Source organism: Vespula vulgaris, chromosome 9 (assembly GCF_905475345.1).
Source record: "Vespula vulgaris chromosome 9, iyVesVulg1.1, whole genome shotgun sequence".
NCBI lineage: Eukaryota > Metazoa > Arthropoda > Insecta > Hymenoptera > Vespidae > Vespula > Vespula vulgaris.
In genome coordinates, this window is record NC_066594.1 from 2992548 (window position 1) to 3014190 (window position 21643).

General features: G+C 28.3%; 2 protein-coding genes across 8 annotated transcripts; one reads left to right on the plus strand and one right to left on the minus strand.

Moving 5' to 3' along the window:
* The first annotated feature begins 355 nt into the window (after positions 1-355).
* On the plus strand, positions 356-8152 carry LOC127066327 (uncharacterized protein PF3D7_1120600). 5 transcript variants are annotated; one of them, XM_050999898.1, is made up of 8 exons: positions 358-802; positions 1485-5514; positions 5735-5904; positions 5982-6157; positions 6219-6429; positions 6964-7107; positions 7520-7684; positions 7963-8152. In XM_050999898.1, the coding sequence occupies exons 2-7, from the start codon at positions 1533-1535 to the stop codon at positions 7670-7672; spliced, it is 4836 nt and encodes a 1611-aa protein (XP_050855855.1). In that variant the 5' UTR covers positions 358-802; positions 1485-1532; the 3' UTR covers positions 7673-7684; positions 7963-8152. The 5 variants fall into 5 exon arrangements, 4 of the variants coding, with proteins under 4 accessions (XP_050855855.1, XP_050855851.1, XP_050855854.1 ...); XM_050999894.1 differs by having other exon boundaries at positions 7520-8152; XM_050999897.1 differs by having other exon boundaries at positions 358-748; positions 7520-8152.
* A 1254-nt stretch (positions 8153-9406) lies between these two features.
* LOC127066324 (supervillin) lies at positions 9407-21395 on the minus strand. Of its 3 annotated transcripts, XM_050999890.1 has the most exons (27): positions 21037-21395; positions 20275-20460; positions 19954-20112; positions 19792-19874; positions 19544-19676; positions 19140-19386; positions 17682-19070; positions 16500-16615; positions 15867-16409; positions 14957-15686; positions 14590-14833; positions 14210-14483; positions 14029-14124; positions 13778-13946; positions 13532-13689; positions 13129-13370; positions 12789-12987; positions 12559-12710; positions 11840-12301; positions 11555-11705; positions 11250-11401; positions 10894-11166; positions 10680-10803; positions 10371-10565; positions 9998-10272; positions 9738-9893; positions 9407-9575 (listed from the first exon to the last, which is right to left on the minus strand). In XM_050999890.1, the coding sequence occupies exons 2-27, from the start codon at positions 20456-20458 to the stop codon at positions 9489-9491; spliced, it is 6993 nt and encodes a 2330-aa protein (XP_050855847.1). In that variant the 5' UTR covers positions 20459-20460; positions 21037-21395; the 3' UTR covers positions 9407-9488. The 3 variants fall into 3 exon arrangements, with proteins under 3 accessions (XP_050855847.1, XP_050855846.1, XP_050855848.1); XM_050999889.1 differs by having other exon boundaries at positions 15867-16615; XM_050999891.1 differs by lacking the exon at positions 17682-19070 and having other exon boundaries at positions 15867-16615; positions 21037-21390.
* Positions 21396-21643: the final 248 nt, after the last annotated feature.

A 21643-nucleotide genomic window follows, 5' to 3' on the forward strand; every position in this document is an offset into this window, starting at 1 on the left:
CATTGCATTAAAATATTCAACTTTTATTTCTAAAGATATGAATATATATTTTTCAAGAAAGAAAAAAGTAATATAAAAAATATAATTGCGTTTAACTTCTGTTAAATGTTACCAAATCCACCGATGGTATAGTCCATAACCTGGTAAGTTTCCTTTCATTTGCTATCTAAGTTACATTATTGGTTTGTTTTATTTAGAAAAATATACACGTTCATATCGATTGGATATTTCAAATGGTACTTTACGCAATATCCAATAGCTGTAAATCTTTAAAATTAATTAAGCGACAACTTCAAGCTCGTTCTTTTTAATGAAAATCACCCGACAGCTACTCGCTTGACTGTTATCCAATGTTATCTATTGGTTAATGATTGTAATTGTGCGTGAAAGATCATTTTAGGATAAGTTAAGAAATATCATATATTACTATATTTTTATCGTGATATTATTCATTAAAATGTTATTTTAACGATGAATAGTGTCAAGTGATTCGTTTTTCTCATTAACAGCAATTTAATAGTAAAAGTAGGAATCTTGACGTCAGTGGTGCGTGTCTTGGATTTTGTTCTTGTAAACATTACGCTTAGAGGCCGAGAAAACTATTTCCTTTTTTTTTTTAATATATATATATATATATACGTATATATATACACATATACGGGGAAATAAAGGATACAAGTTTTGTTGACGTTTTTTCGATCGATAATAGATCTGTGAATTGCATTGATTCCATGGAAAATCGTGAGATGTAATTATAAACTGGAATATGTAAAGTGTATATCTGCTTTATCTTCGTTGCTTGGTAAGGTTTACGATCTGCCATTAAAATTTTCTGCAGTCTAAGCGAAAATTTGATCTTTCTTCTCGATAAATATTTTCATTGATTTTAATTTATTATTATCAACGCACCTTATTATCTTCCATGAAATATTTTTAATTAGCTTCCTTTCAAGTATCCATGCGTCGTTTTACGCGCGATAGATTGATTACGGTTAAGCCTTAAATCTAAGAATCGGTGAACATATTTTAATAATTGAAGAACAATTTACTATCCATTCGTGATAATTTAATAATTATTAGACGATTGATATCAAATATGATCGTTACCTTTCAAACATATAAACCAAATTAATGTTCTACAGAAGCAAAAAATGCATGCCTGTAAGGTTATGGGCATCTGTATATAATATTTTTGGTGACAAGAAAGCTAATGTGCATGCGTGTATTTTCTTTTGCGAATAAATTGAAAGTACTTTATTATTATATTTGACTTTATTTACTATTAAAAATATATTTGACTTATACAAAGCTAATATTTGGCTATAAGTATAATATATAAATGGTATTTTATTTTTTTTATTTAGTAATAACAAAATTAAATATATTTTCTATTATATTTATAATGATACGTCAAGTATATTTATATACAGAATTTTATATTTTATACGCACATGTATTCAATATTTTTACTTTTTTTTTCATAGGAAACTCCATGCTGTAATATTTAACTGTAACGACCTTTCCACATTATAATGGAACAAGTAGATACAACATCAGATGAATGTGTTAATAAAATCCAAGATGAAAATATTATTATAAAGGAAGAAATAGTTAACTTTGTGGAATGCCCACATATAGAGAATGTGGTGAAAGTATCAACTAATATTGAAAATAAAATTGAGAAAGATCTTCAAAGTACTTGTAAAACAGTGTTATCTGATGATGTTTCTAATCTACAGACAGATACCAAAAATATATTCTCAGAGGAATTGGAAGCAGTAAACAATTTCAAGGAACAGGAGACTTTAGAAAATGGTAGTGAAGTATCGGTTAAAGAAGAGAATAATGATTTGTCTGAAGTATCACAAAATACGATTACTAAGGATGCATGTGTGAAAAACACTGATTATCCATGTCCTGAGAAAAGTATTCAACCTGTTAAAGAAATTGATTTCTTATCCGAAAAATCGGTTGAAATAGATGATGGATGTAATCTTACATCAATTGTACAATGTAATAGTACAAAATCATCAATAATATCTGAAGAGGTAATAACGGATAATAATACAAAGAAAAACAAGAACAGTACTGTTTGTACAATATTAGATATAACAGAATCAGAAAGTGCCAATATTCCATGTGATGAATTACTTGATACATTAAATCAAGTCTCCAATGATAAAGAACATTCCTTACATGAAACTATTAAACAAATAAGTAAGGATGACGATAATCAAAACAATTCAATAGTTATGGATGCAGAACTAAGTAAATTAGTAGAAGAAAATTCAGAAGTCGTTGTTGTGACAGTTGAAACCATACCTATTCCTTCTGATTCTAGCAAGGAAAATGCAATTGCATTGGAAGATGGAACAGATGCGATAAATTGCCATGAAAAAGATTTAATCGCAACAAATAAAAAAGATGGTAAAAGTGATTATAAGAATGATAATTTGGAACTTATCAATTATCATCAAGAAGATAGCAGCACTGTAATAGAAGTTATTTCTACAGAGATTGTGGAATCAAAAGATGCAGAGATATGTGTATCAGAAAATAAGACTGAAAGCATAATCGAAAATGAATTAGATACAATAGATGAAAAATTTCATATTAGTGGGAATTTTCGGAATGATGATAATGACAATGAAAATATTTCACAAAAAAATAACAGCAACACTAAAAAACAGAATACCTTGCTGAAAATTGACATAAAGAAAGAAATAACGAATGAAACTCATGTTAATATAAACAAGACCAAAGTATCAAACATGAAAGATGTTTCTATTAAAGATAATGATATTAATCTTCCTGCATGTACATTAAATGTGAAATCAGATACTATAATTGAATCAGATATAGCCTCAGCATCTAAAAGAAGTGTTATTCAAGATATATTTGATGATTGGGGAGTAGAAAATCCTGAAGAAGAAAATCAATCAAATCCTAAGATACAAGATTCAGTAGAAATCGAATTGAAAAGTTTATTGGATGATTCTAAAAATATAGAAATCATAGATGATACAACACCATTAAAAGAACAAAAAATATGTTCCAATGACAATAAATCTGTTATTGATGTATCACATAATACTGTAATTTCTGTAGATAATATTAAAGAAAAAACTTTAAAGGATACAATAGCAGAAGAAGAACAAACGCAAAAGAAAGATATAACATCTCAAGAAACCCCTGTAACATCTATAATACAAGAAAAAATAACTCATTCTCTATCACAAAATCTTGGCAAGTCTACACGAAATGTTACTCAAGATTCAATTTTGTCTCAGACAGTACAATGTAATGTTACACCAGTTAAAAATCGTAATCGTCATTTAACTAGTCAAATAGTCTCACCTGCAGAAGTGACAGAAGTATTAAAGGAAAGATTACGAGAAAAGCAAAAAATCGTTGAAGCACCACGTGGACCAGATATATTCTTTGTGAAAAAAATAACGCAAAGGTTATCAAGCAAATTAGCTGGTGGTTCTATATCTTCAATGCCAGCACTTATACCATTACCACATCCTGCTCAACCTGCAGATAGTTTTAATAAAAAAGATACAGAAAATATTTCTGTGCAATCTACAAAAGAAGGAAATTCAGATAATAAGGAACTATTAGCAATCTTAGAAGGTGATGTTGATCCAGACTGGTCCAATTTAAAACCTCCAACACTTATAGATGAGGGTAAAACTTCAGCAAACATTGAACATAATGAACTTAGTTCACCTCCTAAACTTGATCCTTCGGTCGAACGTGAATTAGCATTAAAACAACTTCTTGAACTACCAGTAACACCATTAAGGAAGAGCGCTCCTAAACGAAAAAAATCTCTTAAATCAGGACTCAACAAAGTATCTAAAAACGTTGATAAGGATGTTGAAAATGGAAACGAAACAAAAGAGATTGTTAATATTGATTTAATAGATGAAGATATAAAATCTAATATAAATGACGAATCCTCTGCAGAGACTGATATTGCACATTCAGTTACACAAGAAGAACAGAGACATCAAGATGTAAGCAGTCAAGATGTACGAAGTGATGAATCTAGATCAGGTAGGAAGCGTAAGCCAACTGAAAAGGCAAGAGAACATGAACAGAATATAACGAAACGTCAAAAAGTTTACAAAGGTAAAGTCTCCTTAACTAAAAAATCTGAACCAAAACAAGATTTAGTTGATGTTAATTCATTAAATAAAAATCAACTAGCTACAGATAATGTAGTATTATCAGGTAGCACACATAATGAAGGAGAACAAACAATTACAAAAGAAGTAGCAAATAAACAATTTACGAATAAAATAGATAAAATGTTACGGAAAGCTGAAAATTCACCTGTTAAAAGACCAAAGCAAAATCTTACCAAGAAGGGACCACAACCTATTGCATCAAGAAAAATGTTAAAACTCATGCGGCAAAAAATTACATCAAATAAAAAAACTGTTAATTTAAAGACAAAGTTGAACACAGCATCAAAGAAATCTAAAAGAGTTACAAAACCACAGAAACGTACGGTAGATTCAACGACTTCTGGAGATTCTAAACCTAAAAAGAAAATTATTAATGAAATAGATAGATTACTTCAAGATGAGGGCGTTGTAAATTTATTATATGATGTTGAACAGCCTGACAAAAAACGTTTAGTACCTATTACAAAATCACAAGCAAAAGTGATGGATTTACAGAAAGTACAACGTGAACTTAAAATCAGAAAAAAATTGGTACGTAATGCTGTTCTAAGGTTGCGTACATCTACACCTGGCATAACAAAAGTATCACCTAGATCTACAAGAACTACTGTACATTCGAATGATTCACGAAATGATCAAAAAACGAATGAACAATCTAAAACTGTAAAGCCAACCACTGGATCTTCACCGACAGAATTTATATATCCTGCAAAAATTAGAAATGCTGCAGATGCATCCATTATAATCAGAAGGCATTCATCTAGTTCTTTTTCTAGTGCATCTGGTAGTCCTAGAGTTAGTATTGATGGTCCAGAAAAACAGATTTCTGATAGTATTCGAGCAGATGAAAGTTCACATTCCCTCAGATCTATGAAGAGGAGATATTCACAAGAAGATAGAATGCATATAAAAAGAAACAAAAAAAAGGAACAAAAATATGATACAGATACTGTAATCACTTCAAATGAAGATAAGACAATAGCAATAATGCGACCAAATAAAAAATCAGATGTAAAGAGACCAGACAAAAGTTTTAAACAAGTGGAATCTTTGGTTAGTGATGAAAGTAATAGCAGCATTCAAAGTAAAGTCATTACAAGATCTAATGGTGCAGCTGCAGGAAAAGTAGCATCAAAAAGTAAAAAAACTGCCAAGAGTAAAGTCACTTTTGCAAAAGGAAATGACATTGATGAAAATGAAGATTTATCAAAAGAAGAAGATGAATTATCAGCCTGTCTTGCAGAGGCAGCTACTGCTTTATCAATAGTGAGTGCTTCTAATCGGTCAGGTAATACTACAATGAACCGTAAAAACAAAGGTAAGTTGGTTTTAAAATATAGTACATATTTTTTATATATTGCATATATATTATTTTACAATTCTTTTTATACTTGTATATATATTTTTTTCTTTTTTTTTTCTTCTACACAAATTATAAGATATATCATTACTGCATGTTCTAAAATAAAAATATTAAAAGGAAGTTAATATATGTATGTATATTTATTTACTTATTTATTTATATATATATATTTCAGTGAATCCAAATATTGCAAAAATATTGGAATTAACTGGTAATAAAACAAAAACAGAAAGCCGATGTCAATTCAGTAATAAGGAAATAAACGTGCGTAAACATGGCTATCTTGTACAACTGATACTTACTCCTTCATCTTCTACAAAAATAAGAAATGCTCTTACACTTCAGGTAAAATAATATACAATGTTATATCATGTTAGTAAATATTTCTAATATATAATTACATTAATATTGCTCAATTATAGGTAATGCAAGAATTTCGTGAAACGTTATCAATATTAAAGAAAGATGATGACTGTAGAGTAGTGCTCTTGACTTCAACTGGAACAAGTTTTTGTGAAGGTTTGGAACTTTCCACATTGCTGCATTCAAACAAGGAAGAACGACGACTTCTTGCTCAAGAAATGGCAGATGCTGTCAAGTATGTTATTCTTAAAGAATATTTGTGATGCAACAGATTTTGAATATTGATATATTTTTAGGGATTTTATAAAAAGTTTAGCAACTTTTAATAAACCCATAGTAGCTGGAGTACAAGGTGCTGCAATTGGATTAGGTGTAACTATGTTACCATTATTTGATCTTGTAATAGCCAGTGATAAAGCAACATTTAATACTCCTTATGGTAAATTGGGACAAATTGCAGAAGGTGCAGCTGTTTTTACTTTATCACATATTTTAGGAAGTGCAATAGTAAGTCTGTACATATATGTATGTATATATGTATATCAGGTAGCCCTCCTATGGCGTGAATATTCCATTTCATATACAATAGAAAAAAAAAGTTCAGATTCAAAATTTTTTTTTTAAACCGATTATATATATATATATATATATATATATATATATATATATATATAAACAGCATTGATGTAACAAACAGGAATATATTTTTATCTAATTCAAGTAATTTACATAAATTAACATACAAACCATGAAATCTATCATGCACTTAGTTTACATCTGTTTTATTCACATCTATTTTGTTTACATCTGTTTTGTTTACATCTCCTAACTTTTCTCATTGAACGAACTACGTTAACGTCGGCACAGCAGACGAAAGGTTGTGTATATTGGAAAGATAAAAATGTAAAAATTTCAAGACTGTGTTGTTTAAGTATTGCCTTATATAAAGATTATTATCTATATATATAAATCCTTATACCATATAGTAAGAATAACACTAAAGAATTATAATAAATAATATTATGTTTTTTATTATTATAGACAAGTGAACTACTTTTGGGTGGAAGGACTTTGACAGCAAGTGAAGCATTAAGAGCTGGGCTTGTTACTAGAGTTTTATGGCCAGATAGATTCCAAGTAGAATTATTACCTTCTTTGAAGGCTATGAGTGAACAATCATCTCAGGTAAAATTTTATTAAAATATTTTTTTATAATTATTTTTATAACAGATTTACAAATGGGCAAGTAAATGGAATCGATCGTATGAAAGAAAGAGAGACAGACAGACAGAGAGATATATAAATCTTTAATCAGAATGAAAATAAGCTACATAAACAAAACCAGAGAGTAATTCTCATGTATTTTGTTCTTCCCTATAATTAAGAAACAAAGAAGATAAATAATAATCCTTAATATTTTTCTATATAAAATATTTTTATGATAAATGTTGATATATATGTATGAAAGCATATATTGAAATTCTCATATAACACCATCATTCCGATTTATATAATTTCCAATAATGAAATGATTGATGCATAAAATTTGCAGTTAAATTTGTTACTATCAAGTGTCTAGTTATTTTTTTATTTGCAGTCTATGGAAGCAACAAAAGCTTTACTACGTCATAGTTTACGAAAAAAATTGGATGCAGCATTGGAATCAGAAACATATTTATTGATTCAACATTGGTGTTCTACAGAATGTCAACTTGCTATAAAAGCTTACATCGATGGAAAGATAGAATAAAGAATGATAATGGTAATATTTGTGTATAATTTTTATTCTACAAATATCATTATTAAATGTAGGATTGTGCCCAGAAATAATTAAGGATATTCTGAATATGGAAATAAAAAAATATTCTGTTTCTTGTAATCTTATACAGATTCCATTAAGTTAACCATTATTTATAATGGATTGAGCAATTCCACCTATTAAAAAGATTTATTTTAGTAAAGAAAAAAAAAAGAAAAACAAAAGTATTTTAATTTAATTTAATTTTTACTGTATATGCAAAGTAAAATTACATGCTGCAGATACCCATCGAATTCAGAGAAAGTATTGATAATACGTATATTCTGCACTGTTAATAAGAAATGGTGATAAGATTAAAGAAATGAAGAAACCAGATGTGAAATGAAAATGATGTGGTGATATTGGTGTGACACTTTATGTCAACGCACGATTATTTTAAGTATAGAAAATAAATATTAAATCATTCGATCAGATGGACTATTTTAATATTAGACCATTTAGGCGTATAAATTTACTATATATAAACATATTATATATATATATATATTATATATATGTGTGACACGTATACATATATATATATGATATACATACATATATATATATATACACATAACATACTAACATTTTTCTGCAATATGTCACTATTGTTAGAATAAAATAAAGAAGTAACTATTGTAAAAACACGATGCATTTGTATTCATTATGTATATTGATTGAAAAAAATCTTTAAATCCATTTGCATATAAACGTTCGATATTAATTTGCTTTACATTAAATGTACAGCTGTGCCTTGGTCTACTATTTCTATATAATTAATAAAAAAAGAAAAAAAGAGAAATTAAAAAAATTATCAGTAGATTAAATTAATTGTATCGATAACAGCAAATATGAATTTACATAATTTGGATGTAATTGTGCATGTAGTATTTTAAAAATATATTACTGTTCATTATTTTTTTTATCATTCATATAATTATTAGATCTTATTTGATCTTATTATTATACGATGTACCAAAAAGATTTCTCTATATTTTGAGGTTTATAATATTAGATAAATAATGATTTATAATGTGATATTAAAATGTAAATTTTAAAACAAATAATGTTTTTTTGACGCGTATTACAATTTCCCTCCAAAATACATCTTAATAATAAAATATTGCAAAACAGACCAGTATTTCTTCTATGTATACACTATAATTGTATTCTGTAATTTGAATAATAATGTATAATTTGTGTGTGTTCAAATTCGTATTCTTTTTAAAAATGTCTATACTTGTTTACTATTGGATTTATAAAGGACAGATAAATGAGATTCATAAAATATAATGATATATCATTAAATACTGTTTAAAAGCACAGAATAATTTGTAAAGAACACAATATCTCTTGTACAAATATTACATATTGTAAAATTAAGCCATTCTAAAAGGTGTTATATTATTGATAAATATAAAGCTCATACAAATATAAATGAAATATTCACAAGCTAATTTGCATGTATTAAAAATATATGATAATTTCTTATATATATACATATATATATATATATGTATATATATAATTATTATTATTATATGTGTGTATATGTATATATTATATTTGAGTGTAATAGTAAACATCGCGAATATATCAGTTAATTACAATCAATGGACAATTTTAGGCAACTCTTGTACATCAATTCATACATTCAAAAGTTAAAAAAGTTTAAAGTTATAAACGTTATGAAACAGTGAATTAAGAGTTTATTAAACGCTTTACAAGAACACCTATTTCTCGTAGAATATATAAACCAGGTAACTAATCAAAACAATCCTACCTCTTTTTTGAGATTCACTTGTTTCCACATAGGAAGTTCTTGAAATTCTTCTTTACTCATTCCCAATAATTCCTGTGTAAAAATATTTCGTTGTATAAAAAAGACAAAAATAATTCACAAATAGTTTAGTAACAAACATAATTATTGTTATAAAGTACTTGCAAATAAAAGGACATACATATTAAATGTTTGTAATGAAAAAGAACAAGTAAAAGTAGATAATAGAACACTAACTTGAAAATGCTGTTGAGATAAGTAAAGTTCAAGTCTTGTAGGATCAACTCCTACTGGTAGTGGTCGTTGTAATAATTGAGCTGGTGGATAAGTGCTTTGCGTTAATCGAGCCAACTCACTTTCAACTTTCAACATTTCACCTGGATTTCGGCCCTCCTAATAATAAAATAAACATTGAGATACAATGTATATATTATCATGTAAGATTAATGCAGAGTTTCTTTCTATAAATCCTTAAAAGTTCATTTTTTTACAATTACCTGCATATTTAATTCCGCAATATCGTCACGATATGTCCACGTAGGAAATAGATTTATAAATTGCAATGGCTCTAAGCCAGCCCAGACTAGATATATTGGGAATTTTGTAATATTTGGGTGAATACTTTCCCAGTACTGGATTGCCATAGTCATTGTAGTTTTTCTTTCAGCTTGCCATCTTACTGCTTTACTACCAGAATGGTCTTCAGCTTCAGAATCAGGCCACCATCCTTGCCATATCCATACCTCATTTTTATTGTCAAGTAAAAATAAGGCTGTTGAAAAATAATAGATATCTTTTTCACTTAGAAATTGCAAAGTTGTGACATAGATTTTTATATCTTTTAAACTGATAATAATAATTTAACAATACCTGGCTGATTAACCTGATACAATTCATCTTGTAAGAAGGGAAAAGGAGTAGGCAGATGACCACGATGTAGACATAATATTTCTGTTACTTTGAATTCTTTAGTAATACTAGAGAAATGGAATAATCTTGGTGTGTGATCTTGAATTTGATCTTTTTTCAAAGAAATATATAAAGTCTTATTCATTCCACCTAAGGCTGAAAGAAATAATTATTGTTTATAATCTTGGGAAAAAAATTAATACCAAAGATCTCTTAACAACAATAAGATTAAATGTTATTATTAAATATCAGAGAATACAATGATCTTACCATTAAAAAATTCTTCAGGTTCTGCACCCTCATTAATTTCAAGAATGTCTAAATTAATTTCAAATGTTAATCCAAATTCTTCCAGTCGTTTATCTTTAATTTTATCAGCAGCAAATAATGCATTCTATAAAAAAAGAAAAATATTGTAGCTACAAAACATATTCACATTAGATATGACATTAAATAATTTGGATAATATAATTAAAGAGAATACCTTTCTTATATGAGGCAATGCATTAGATCCATGCCACACATAGATTTTTGCATCTTTGATATCTAATAAAACGAATGAACCTCGACTTCTCAACTGACGAGTGCTACAAGGTATTTCAGTTAAAAATACTTCCGATTCAAGTGTGCCTCTACAAATATACAGTCTCCATTGTTGACCACATCTTTTATCTGCTTTTTTACCCATGTGTATTACCATCCCTCCAGAAAATAAATTTAAAAAAGCAGCTGGTTCAAAACCTTGAACTACACGAATCTAATACGAATAATAAATACATTCGAAGATAGGATATAAAAAATGTAAATAATTTCAATTTAATGAAATACCAATAGCCATACTTGTGGTCCTTGTTCATTATCAAGTTCTACTGTAAGCAAAGCTGCTGCACCTTGTTCGTTTAAAGATGCATTTTTTCCTTGCCAAATAAAGTACACTGAACGATCTCTTCCTTTTGCGGAATGTTTAGATTGCAACCCACTAAGTTCACGACCTAAATAAATAAATAAATAAATAAATGCAATATTATACATATAATAATTTAAAAATAAAAAAGGATAAAATAAAGAAAAACGAAAAATAAAAAAATAAAAGAGGAATATGTTATGATAATTTCTATAATGTAGTAAAATTAATAATATTTTACCAGTAATAGTAACTGAGTACATCCAACGTACGATATAGCTATCTCCCGTATAAAATTGTCCATTTGACAAATTATCCAATAATGTATGTGAAAATTCATCTATATGCCATACATTTATACTTGTAGTTTCGACAGTATATTGTTTCATTAACTGAAATATAACAAAGTATTTTGTCATTATTTTTTTAAAAGATATTCAAACAAATTAATTTTTTTTCGTAAAACACGACATTTATTGATCGTTGTTCATTAACTATTATTCACTATTATCATGCGAATAACTACCTCATCATCATACCAACCAGTTCCTCTTCCCAAATGACATCCCTTAATATTTAAATCAACAGGTGTATTGTTTGGTTCTATTATAACATTCAAATTACATGGCTCTACAATTATTGTTCCATCGATTTGTTCTTTATCTTTAATAGTTTTCATTTTGATTATACCAGCAACATTTGGCCAGTCAAGAAATTTTTCACGAAAAAGAACTGTTTCAACATGTTGAGTTAATTTTGCAAATAGGCACCATGAAGGTCTTGTTTTTTCATTTTTTATATCTGTAAGTAATTTATTACGTCTTCCAATCATACATGCTGCATTGATTGGGCAAATTGCACATTCTGTATAGTCATAGCCTTCCTTCCATAGTTCTGTGGCAAGACGGGTAGCAACTTTTTTCTTATTATTTGAGGCTCTTTTACCAGTCCATATATACATCTCACTTCCAAAATCAAATACCAGTATCTTTATAGAAAGTAGGATGAAAAACATGTAACAAAATATAGCATAGTAATAACAATAGTAATAATGATGATGATGATGATTATAATGATGATAATACAAGAATGATAATTATAATAGTAATAAAAATAACAAAAAAATAACAAAAAATAATAACAAAAAAAACAATAACAACACTATTAATATAATGTTAATATTAATAGTGATATAGAATAAAAAAAAATTGTAAAAAGAATAAATAGTAAAAATAGCTTTTTTACCTTGTTCAAATCCAACATTTCAATCTTTGGTATAGCACCCCAATACTTTTCAAGAGGAACTAATTCTTCATCTTTAACTTCATATATCATATTTGTATTGATTATAGCAGATTCATATAATTCATCTTCATCAGGGTGACCACCATCAATCACTAAAATTTACAATCATAATTAATTATAACTCTAAATCGAATATATTAAATATATTAAGCAGCAAGAAAAAATATTACCATCAATATCAGTATCTATGCCAAGATAATTCCAAAATTGTTTAATTTGATTTCTTGTACAAGTTATTTTATCTTCATTAATTGTAATAACTTGAGAAGCTTGACAACCTAGATCCTTATTCTGCTGAATACTTAATGCTATCTCTGCTGCACGAGCTTTTTCAATAACATTACTATATTTTCCCACATAATTATAAACCTATAAGCAACAATGAGTCATGATTTTTTGATTTCTATATTAATAACAAAATATTATAAAACAATGAATTAAATAAAAAAAAGATCAATTTATTTTAATCATGATAATTAAGCACAAGTGATATAAAAAATAATACTATACCTCTGATTTTGTAACTAATACATAAGTATCACCACTATTGATACTGTTAGCTACTGGTTCAACCAGTCTAGCTTGAACATGACGTCTGCCTTTTACCATAATCAACATTAAATCTTTATACGGTCGTAATTTATTCATAGTATAATTTGCATCCGCAATATTTCTTAACGTTATAGCGCTAAAATCTTCCGTAGAAGCTAATCCAGCGAGAGCTTCTACAGCCAAGGCTGAATTTTTAGCAACTAGAAATTAACAAATATTACACAATGTGTGCATTTCAATCTATAAATCTAGTAGACATCTATAATCATACACTATAATCATTTTGAAAAAAATTTCCTTATTTAAATATATTGACATATATTTATGTATTATTTACATAAACATATTGATATGTACTTACGTTTCTCTACGTTTAAACTTCTCATTACCTTCTCTGCAATTCCTGTAGAAACTTCGGTATATTCAGATTTCAAATCGGTACGCGATGCAAGCAATTTTATAGGATTTTTCGAAGCTGCACGCCTTTTCTGTGTTTGTATATTTCGTTTTTGGCCTAGTCTATGCGATAGAAAAAAAGTATATTTTTTATTTCCTAAAGAATCGTATCTTTTTTTATCATGCAGATTAAGTAAAATGCATCACTTACAATTCCGAATGCGATGTGATTACGTCAAAAGCACTTTCATCTAAACTAAAACTTTCAGTCTCACATTTTTTCAAAGATACTCCAGTATAGAAAGATGTAAAAGTTTCATCATCTACTTTAGGAACAGATACAGTTGCTAATACAGTAGATTTAGTTTTATTTTCTTCACCTAAAATATACGTTAATGTAACCATTATGTTCTTTAAGAAAGTTAATCTAATTATACTAATGTATTAATATAAAAAACAAACCACTTTCATCGCTGGCAGGCTCTGAGAAACTTCTTCTTACTGTAATGGGTGAATCTTTGCTTGGACTTGAAGGCGTCGAAAGAATATCCTTTGTATCTAATAAAATTTAAGTTATTAATGAATTTGATATAAAATAAAAAGTGATTATTATCGTTAGCTTCAAAATCCGTTTATAAAATACCTTTTCGTCCTTTAAACCTTTCCGGCCTTGGTCTTTTTTTCTTGTCCGCGATATTGTTCATAACTTCGATGCAAAGTGAAGACGAACTCTCTTCTAAATTTTCTGTTTGTTCAACTTTCATTTTACCTGCTACTGTAAATTTGATAGCATCTGGTGCAGCAATTCGTTTTTTCCATCCCTCTGCAGCAGATTCTAATTTACCAAGACAATCAGCTAATACACCTTGTCTAATCGTTAGTTCTTCCTTATTAAACGTAGTACTGCAAAGTACATCCTAAGGATATAAAAATATAATTAAAATACCAGAAATAATGAACAATAAATATAATGAAAGGAATACATTTAATGTTATTACAACATAAAAAAAGAAATTAATTTACAGAAGTTTCACTCATTATCCGACGTTTCCAATTAGTACTGCCGCTACGTTGAAGTGCTGCTAATCGATCAGCGATACTCATACTTGGACTTTCAGCAACTTCTGAAATAGGTATCGTTTGTGTTGCGCTACGATATAAACCTGGTAAAGTTGTGGTAGCATTACATTTCTCTTTTGTTACGTCAAATGATGTACCTTCGCTACTTAATGCATGATGACTAGCACTTTTGGACAAAGCAGCATGTCTATAAAATATAATAAATTATATAAAATGGTTATATATTATCAGTTCCTGAGCATTGTATGCTAATATAGAAAAAGAAAAAAGAAATATCAACCTATAATAAACATAGAAATAACGCGCTTACTTAGCTTGTTTTGTTAATGCATTCTGACGTCGTCGAAAAATAGCTTCATTTTTAATAATACCACGGACTTCGCGGCTGGCTGAAGAAGACGCGTCATCGTCTGAAGACTGAGGTATTTCATTTTTAGGTAAATGTTTATCTTCGCTATTATATTTTTGTGACATAACACTGTCAATTTTAATATTATCTATTTCATCTAAATTGAAATTGGTTCTTGATCTACATGACTTATCCTGAGAGATTACTTTTGTAAGACAAGGCACTGTGTGTTCTTGTTTTATTTCATTGTAAATGCCCTCTTTATCATCGTGTTTTTCTAAATTATGTAAATAATAAAAATCTTTTGACAATGTAACTGTTGTATCTTCTTTTTCTTCATATTGATGTTGCTTAACATCTGTATTTTTACTTTGCAGAAAAGTATCACTGCTGGTTGTTTCATCATTATTATAATTTGAATCACATTTATCAAATGATGTAGGAGTACTGCTTCTTAAATTTGAATGTGGCATAATATCACAAGTACTAGAAGCTTGTTGTTGTAATTCCTCTGATTCTTTTTTAAGTACAGACTTTATTAATTTCAAACCTTCAAGTTCAGGACTTTTAGTTCGAAATAGATTATTTGAATGGTAGCTAGAAGATTTTAAGATACTTTTTGGCAATTCATTTTGAGAACCAGTTGACAATTGGGTATCATTAATTGTCTTTTGAGATTCTTCAAAAATACCTAAAATGTAGATATTACATTATTATTTCATTATTTCATCAAGTTTTTATATTGTTAAAAAATTATATCTGTTTCCTGTATTTTCGCTTGATATTTCATTCGATTTAAAAGATGTCAAAACATTCACAAAAAATATTTATTACGTATACATATTATATACATGTAATATGTAATTCTTACCTTTAGTTAAAGAAAGTTTCTCAACAGCGTTTAATGGAGATATACGGGACGCAACCTCTACTTCTTCAGATGTAACGGGTTGTGTCTTATAACGAGTACCAGGTCGCCTTCGTAAATGTCTTTCCTGAGAAACTTTGTTTGATGAAGATGATGTTTCTGCTATGATTTTTTGATTAAATAATCTCACCCGTTCTGCTAAACTCAATTTTGATGGATCATATTCGTCATCAGGTGTATAAGTACTTTCTGCTTTTATACTAGAAGATGCTTCATTGTTTGAAGCAGCATTACGTTGATTTTGTAATACAGCTTCTTGGACCTCTTGTAAAGTCACGGGTTGCGTATTAAATCTATCATTGCCTTGAAGCTTACGTTCTCTATAACGTTGTATACCATGTGATGCTTTATATTGTACATTTTGAGATGTACTTTTTTCTTTAGACGTTACATTCTCCTCCATATTCTTAAAGTGTAAAGCCATTGCAGATACACTGTTACTACGATGTGCAATATAATTTTCTTCTATATTACTTGCTTCCAAATCTGTTTTTGATTCATTCACAGGTGGATTTAAATTAAGTTCAGCTTTCTTAGATATAGACATTTGAGTATAAAAATTTATGTTTTTCTCACAATTTCTATTTATAACAAATTCGTGGGATTCCGGTTTTATTTCACTTGATGTTTCTTTCTTGAGTATCAATCGTTTGTCTTTATATTCTTTATTGACTTTCTCGTCCACAGTTGCACTACAACAAATCAATGTGAAGAATATCTATTATTACTTTATTTTTACTTTGACTTAATTTATATAAAAATCTAATAAACAAAATTTTGTTATGGCTAATTTTTAGTAAAATTTAACTACTAATTGTAACAGTATATATTTAGTTTTAGACTTTACAAACATGACATTTAGTCCAAATATACTCACATAACTTGATAATCAAAAGTATGTAAATTTGATAATACTTATAACACAGATATAAAAAATAAAGCGATAACTTTTCTTTTAAGACAATAGTATAGAGAAACACATTGTTTTTAATGTATAATGTATATGTAAAAATTATATTAAACAATAGATAAGATTCTATTTTGTAAAGAGTATGGTTAAACTGCAGTATGCATCCAACTGTCTGTGATTTCTGGTACCTATGAGGATTGCTAGGTGATCTATAATTAAACTTGGCACAGAATCAAAGTCTCAACAAACTCACATATTACCATTGGTACTAAAAATGTAAACAAATTCATATAATGTTGTACAGAAAATTTTTTGGGAAATTATATCATTGACAATAATATCCTACTATATTGATTATATTTATCCATTTATCATTTATATATATATATATATATATATATATATATATATATATAATACACATATATATGCACATATATAATTTATTATTATTTGATCTAAAATATTAAGAATAATTAAAATATACAATACTCTCTCTTTCTTTCTTCTTGGTAATTTAGGAAATAAAATTTATGCTCTGTTCATATTACTTTTTGTTATTACAAAAATAATCAACTTGTTTATAATTATTAAATTACAACATATTACATCATATAAAAAAATAAAAATTAAAAGTAAAAAAACAAATATTTGTCTAATATCAATATATTTTTGATTAAGTGAGTACAGATAAAAGAAATCTCAAAATATTATAAATATTAATATATATTTATGATAAAAGTCTTCACTCAAAAATAGTATATATAGTTGAAAAGAAATAATATATATAAAAAAAATTTAAAGATATATATATATATAAGCGACAATATTATTCAAATACTACATACCTATCAATGGAATCGCGACGGGTTGTGACTGAACTTTCATTAGACTGTGACAAATGCGAGCTTAAATTGTTACCACTCATTGATTTTATATATGATTGATTTTGCAACATATCACACAAAGAACTCGATTCAAGAGATCTTCTTTTATCACGTACAACAGCTAACTCGTTACATATGTTAGAAGGTTGTACATGACCAACCGATTGTGCTCGTTTTCGTAAAAACAAGTTATTTCCAGTTACAGATAAGTCGTTTAATACATTCGTATCATGAATATGTAAGCGTACACGTGTCTCAATTTCTCGAGAAGTAGATTGTTTTAATATTGGTTTTACACAATCGTTTTCTAATAATCCACCCGATCTAGATTGTAAGACACGATTTTTTAACATAGAAAGTTTCTTAGGAGAAGTTATATCCATATCATAATTGCATTCATCTTGTGGACTTTTTCGTGAACACTTTAAAATTGTTTTCTTAGGTTTATCATCGTGTTCGTCAGATTCTGTACTTGATTTTTTTTTCAATATTGGACGCGGCTCGAGCGAAGGAGGATCATTTCCAGAGGATTCTTCTCTACTGTGCTTTTTTTTCAATATTGGTCTCACTTCAGAACCTTCAAATGTTTCAGTACCATTTGTAAGATCTGTTGCAATTGTCACGTGATGAATGGTATTGCTTGATCTTGTATTATTTGTAGATTTTCTTTTAAGAATCCCCTGTGGTTCTGGAGAACCAATTTGGCCGTCTTCTCTATCGTCTTCTCTAGAAGACTTACGTTTCAATATCGAAGTAGGTTGAGGATCAGGGCTTTGATCTCGTTTTATGATTTCATCTAACGACGATCGCCTTTGATTTTTTAAAATAGGCCTAAATTCGGAATAGTTGTTATCATTAAAAGAAACATCAGGTGAGCAACTGCGCCGTCGAAGTATTTCGCTTTCATCCAAACTACTACGTTTTTTTAAGATACCATGCCTTTTATGAATTGGTTCTATCACAGATGGTGAAAATGTCACAGGTAATGTATTGTGTGATGTACTAGATGAAGATTGACCTGTTTCATTTTCAGCCACCTTATGTTTAAGTATAGATACTGGTGGTTGACGTCCTGAACAAGAATCTTGTGGATATTCATCAGTGGATTTTTTTAAGATAGAACATTTACTCGGTGATACTGTTGTATGAATGTTTGCAGAATGATTTGTACATTTTGCCACATTTCTTGTAGGTGATACATTAGTTAAATGAATCTCAGACTTTTGTTTATGATTTACTGATAAACCACTATGCGATGCAAGTCTTTCTACTCGTTCCATAGTAGCTTTTGTCAATGCAGTCAGTGCATCAACCCTTCTCGAGACTTCTGAATCGCTATGACCGTCCTTACTATCAATTTATATAAATATTAAATAGTTGTTCGTATTAATCGGAAATATTAAAAAAAATTATAATTACCTGCTTTGTGGTGCATTACAACATTTTGTATTTGGAAGAGATGTAACAGTTGATGAGACATTAGGTTTGGAACGATGTGTGTTATAATGAAAATTAACACGCGATGAGCCAAGTTTTGATTCTGTATGCTTTTTTTGTGAGCTAGCAGCAGTCTGATGAGAAGCACCAGTATCGGAAGACAATATTGTATCGGATATGTGATTTTGTTTACTTGATTGTCTTGAACCTCTTCTTTCATTATATTCAGCTAAAAATAAAAGCTACTTTTACTGCTATTAATTTGATATAATACACACCAAATTAAATATATATAATGCAGAAGTTATGCATCACCAAGAATATTAAAAACAATTTCAATTACATTAAATAAAAAATTAAATTTTTAATATGTCTTATTTGCTCACAGTTAATTAAACGATCTGATGGAACTGCCTCTATATTGCTCGATCGATTTAGATATGATTTTCTTTTATAACTTTTATCTCTTTCTCGCACCGGATTCATTGTATTACCATTGTCTGAAGATACTGGATTGTCCTGCACATGCATATGTTGTTTATTACCATGTGTGAACATGACATATGTTAAATAATGATTATATGATGTTATTATACACATGCTACATGTTATATACCTATATAAAAATACTTACTACTTTAGTAGATAAATTAGCACTCAGTTGGGAGCCTGAAGGAGTAGAAGTTTCCAAAACACCTAATCGTTTTGATGTATTACCTAAAAGCAAAAATGTTTGTGGTAAAATATTAAAAAGCTTAAAAAACTTAAAAACTTGAAAGACAATAAATATACTCACTATTCGATGATACAATAGAAGCAGCACGTAGCCTAGAAGCTTTAGTCTCACGAATATGCGTTACCTTATGTAATGCAAGATTTTTATGTTGATCCTTATTTTCCACTCTTTGTGTTGCACGATTAGACTTTCCTAACGTATAGCTATTTTTTTTATCCTCTATTTTATCAGAATCAGAATTATTTGATATTAATATCATAAAATTTTTTTATCAGATGTTTTTAATAAAAATACTTGCCTACTTACACAGGATTATGTCTTATGATAATAAATAAAATATAAATAAAATTCATAATAATTTTCATAATAAATCATACTTACTATCAGACGAACAAGGTATTAAATTCTTCCTAGGTCTGCACTCGGTATTTTGTTCATTGCACTGTATTTCATTACACTTAGAAGGATCAGTAGCATTTACACATTCCGAAGAGTTATTTTCTGTTCCATTCGAAGAACTTTCTCCGCTGGCTGCCATCAAAACTGTTGCACCAGCAGCTACCATTACTAAAAATAAATACTATATTACACCTGACATTGCCAATTTCTCTTGATTCCTATTTTGCCAAGAAATAAATTTCCAAAAATCATGCAATTCTTAAAGGATCATTCATGTGCATTATGACATATGTTAAGAAAAAAACTTAATCTATAATAATATATATATTGCCTTTTTTACAATATATTTCAAAATTATTCTTAAACTTCTTCAAAAGTTGTATATAGATATATTATGCATATTTAATAAGAATCAATTTGTTATTAAAAAAAAAGTTCACGAATATTCAAATATTTTTCTTATATCGCGAGTATATTCTCATTCGCATAATTAGGTCTTAACGGTGAATAAATTTCTATAAAATACATATGCTAAAAAATATAATATTTCGAATAAAAAATAATAAATATGATCGATGTTATCAACGAATAAAAATCAAAGAATGCAATAAAACAAATAATAGGATAAAAAGTATTATCATTAAATTATAATGGAGAAAATATTTTATTAAGGAGAAAGTTTCTTTCTCTCCTTTTCTTTCTTTCTTTCTTTTTTTTTTTTCTTTTTAAATATATTCTACCTACTTATTTACTGTATCCTTCCTTATGTTGCAGCCATAATCTTGCTTTTAAAAATAAGTTTAGAAATAATCCCGAAAGTAGTCAATAATACGGATTAATCCGTTTTATATTATCACAGTTATTAATACTTATAAAAAGCACCAATTCGTAAACTATAGAATACATATAAAAAATCACGGAACACCTATTGTATATATCGCGTATTGGAAAAATATTACGATCGACGGGAAAAAAGTATCGTCCCTGGAAATATTGCACAGGTATTACTCATCTGATCACGATTTCTCTTGTAACTGCCAGTAACAGTCAGTTGTCATTTACAGTTTACGAACACTAGCGATCCACACTTTATTCCACCGATAAGGTAATCGTTCTAGAGGGTGAATCACTGATAAATTCTCTTGCATAGTGATCGAGAATAGCAATAGGTAATACAGATTTTATCGCTCTGTTTTACCATAAGCTCTATGTAACGTTATCTTTTTAACGCTTCATAGAAAAATTAAAAAAATAATTTCGATAAATTTCGATTTAACGTCGCAACATAATTTACGAAGTCAAACGATTCATACGACTGAAATCACCGACTAATTTTTCTAATTTTATTATA